Source organism: Crinia signifera, chromosome 2 (assembly GCF_055691185.1).
Source record: "Crinia signifera chromosome 2, ASM5569118v1, whole genome shotgun sequence".
Taxonomy (NCBI): domain Eukaryota; kingdom Metazoa; phylum Chordata; class Amphibia; order Anura; family Myobatrachidae; genus Crinia; species Crinia signifera.
Window position 1 is genome coordinate 401,281,316 of NC_139218.1, and position 1,908 is coordinate 401,283,223.

General features: G+C 49.4%; 1 protein-coding gene across 1 annotated transcript; it reads right to left on the bottom strand.

Moving 5' to 3' along the window:
- Window positions 1-223: 223 nt before the first annotated feature.
- On the bottom strand, window positions 224-1,484 carry LOC146058631 (olfactory receptor 52M1-like). Its single transcript, XM_083170905.1, has 2 exons — window positions 1,462-1,484; window positions 224-1,154 (listed from the first exon to the last, which is right to left on the bottom strand). Exons 1-2 carry the CDS (start codon window positions 1,482-1,484, stop codon window positions 224-226), a joined length of 954 nt encoding a protein of 317 aa, XP_083027031.1.
- Window positions 1,485-1,908: the final 424 nt, after the last annotated feature.

Here is a 1,908-nt window from a genome sequence, read left to right on the forward strand (position 1 = left end):
TGAAAACATCATAAATTGCGATGGTGATTGGAGACGGCTATGCTACGTCGCTGCAGTGTAATTCCTTTCAGACATGAATTAGGCCATGTGAGAAACCTGACACTATTGGTCTTCTCCACATCCAATAATAAGCCCTTAATCATCTTCAGCTCCAGGCCCATAGGGACCTTAAACTGACCCGGCCGGAACCGTGTTCCACTTAGACGCAGGAGGCCAATCTATGTCACCGGAAAATGTGATGGACGTTTGGAAACAAGAACTTTATCACCTGGTCTCTGATTTGCTTGGTTCTTATCCCATACACCAGAGGGTTTAGCATTGGGGGCATGAGGAGGTAGAAGTTTGCCAGAAGTATGTGCACACTGTGAGGGACATTTGTTCCAAATCTGTGCACCAGTGAGGAGCAGAGGATCGGGGTGTAGAAACACAAGATAGCGCAGAGGTGAGACACACACGTCCCAAAGGACTTCATGCGAGCCTTTGCGGTCAGCCTTAGAAGAGCCCGAAGGATCATAACGTAGGAGAAGGTAATAAACACGGTGTCCATGACCAACACCAGGAACCCAACAGCCAGGCCAACGTGATCATTGAAGGAGACGTCGGCACAGATGAGCCTGACCACCGCCATGTGCTCACAGTACGAGTGGACAATGACATTACTGCTGTATAGATGGAACCTGATCAGCAAGAGCGGTAGTGGAAGGATGTACGTAACCCCCCTCAGCACTGACAATATTACACTTTTAATAATAAAGCTTGAGGTCACTGTGGCTGAATACCTAAGAGGGTTGCAGATGGCGGCATAACGATCAAAGGCCATAGCTAGGAAGATTCCAGACTCGATGGCGGAGAACGCATGGACGAAGAACATCTGAACAAGGCATGTGTGGAAGGCAATCTCGTTTTGCTGGAACCAGAAGATGCCAAAGAGTTTGGGCACGGTGGAGTTAGCTAAGATGAGGTCTACAAAGCCAAGGACGATGAAGTACATGTACATGGGCTGGTGGAGTCTCATGTCCATGACAATGATAAGGACAACAACATAATTCCCAATGACAGCTATGAGGAACATGGAGCAGAAAGGAATGGAGATCCAGGTGTGTAAGTTCTCCAAGCTCGGGATACCCAACAGCATAAAGGAGGATGGAAAAAAGGGGATGCGGTTAATTTCCCGGCGGTCGGGATCCCGGCGGTCGGAATCCCGACACTGGAATCCCGACCGCCGAAATCCCGAAACTTTCTCCCTCCGTGGGTGTCCACGACACCCATAGAGGGAGAATAAAATAGCGTGCCGAGCGTAGCGAGGCACCGGGCCCGCTGCGTGGCGAGCGCAGCGAGCCCGCAAGGGGGGGCGATCCATGTCCCCCCCTTGTCGGGATTTCGGCGGTCGGGATTCCAGTGTCGGGATTCCGACCGCCGGGATCCCGACCGCCGGGATATCATATCGGATCCGGAAAAAAGCACGTATCATTGGGTGATACCATCATGGGGCCCAGTGTCTTCTTCTGGGAGAGGAGAAGGTCTACACAAAGCATATAATAGATCATATAAGGCCATGGGTATTATGCCACATTCTGATTAATCCTATGACTGAAACATGTACAGATATACATTATATAACGTCTGATTGCTCCAGTACCTTGCAGACAGCAAGTCGCACATATACACCCACAATTAGAGGCCTATAACTGTTCAGTTCTGCATTGTTGCTGGTCACAGGTGGTAAATTTACTAAAGATCGTGTAAGGTCGATATGAAAGCCAATGGTTATCGACCTCAGTTTGCAGTCTAGAAAAGCAGCACGTACTACAGTATGCTTTGGTTCTGAGGTTCGTTTTAAAGGCCTACGGCGATACCCGTTGGCATTAACAACCTTATACCGCAGCAGAACAGCAGCAAATCTGAATC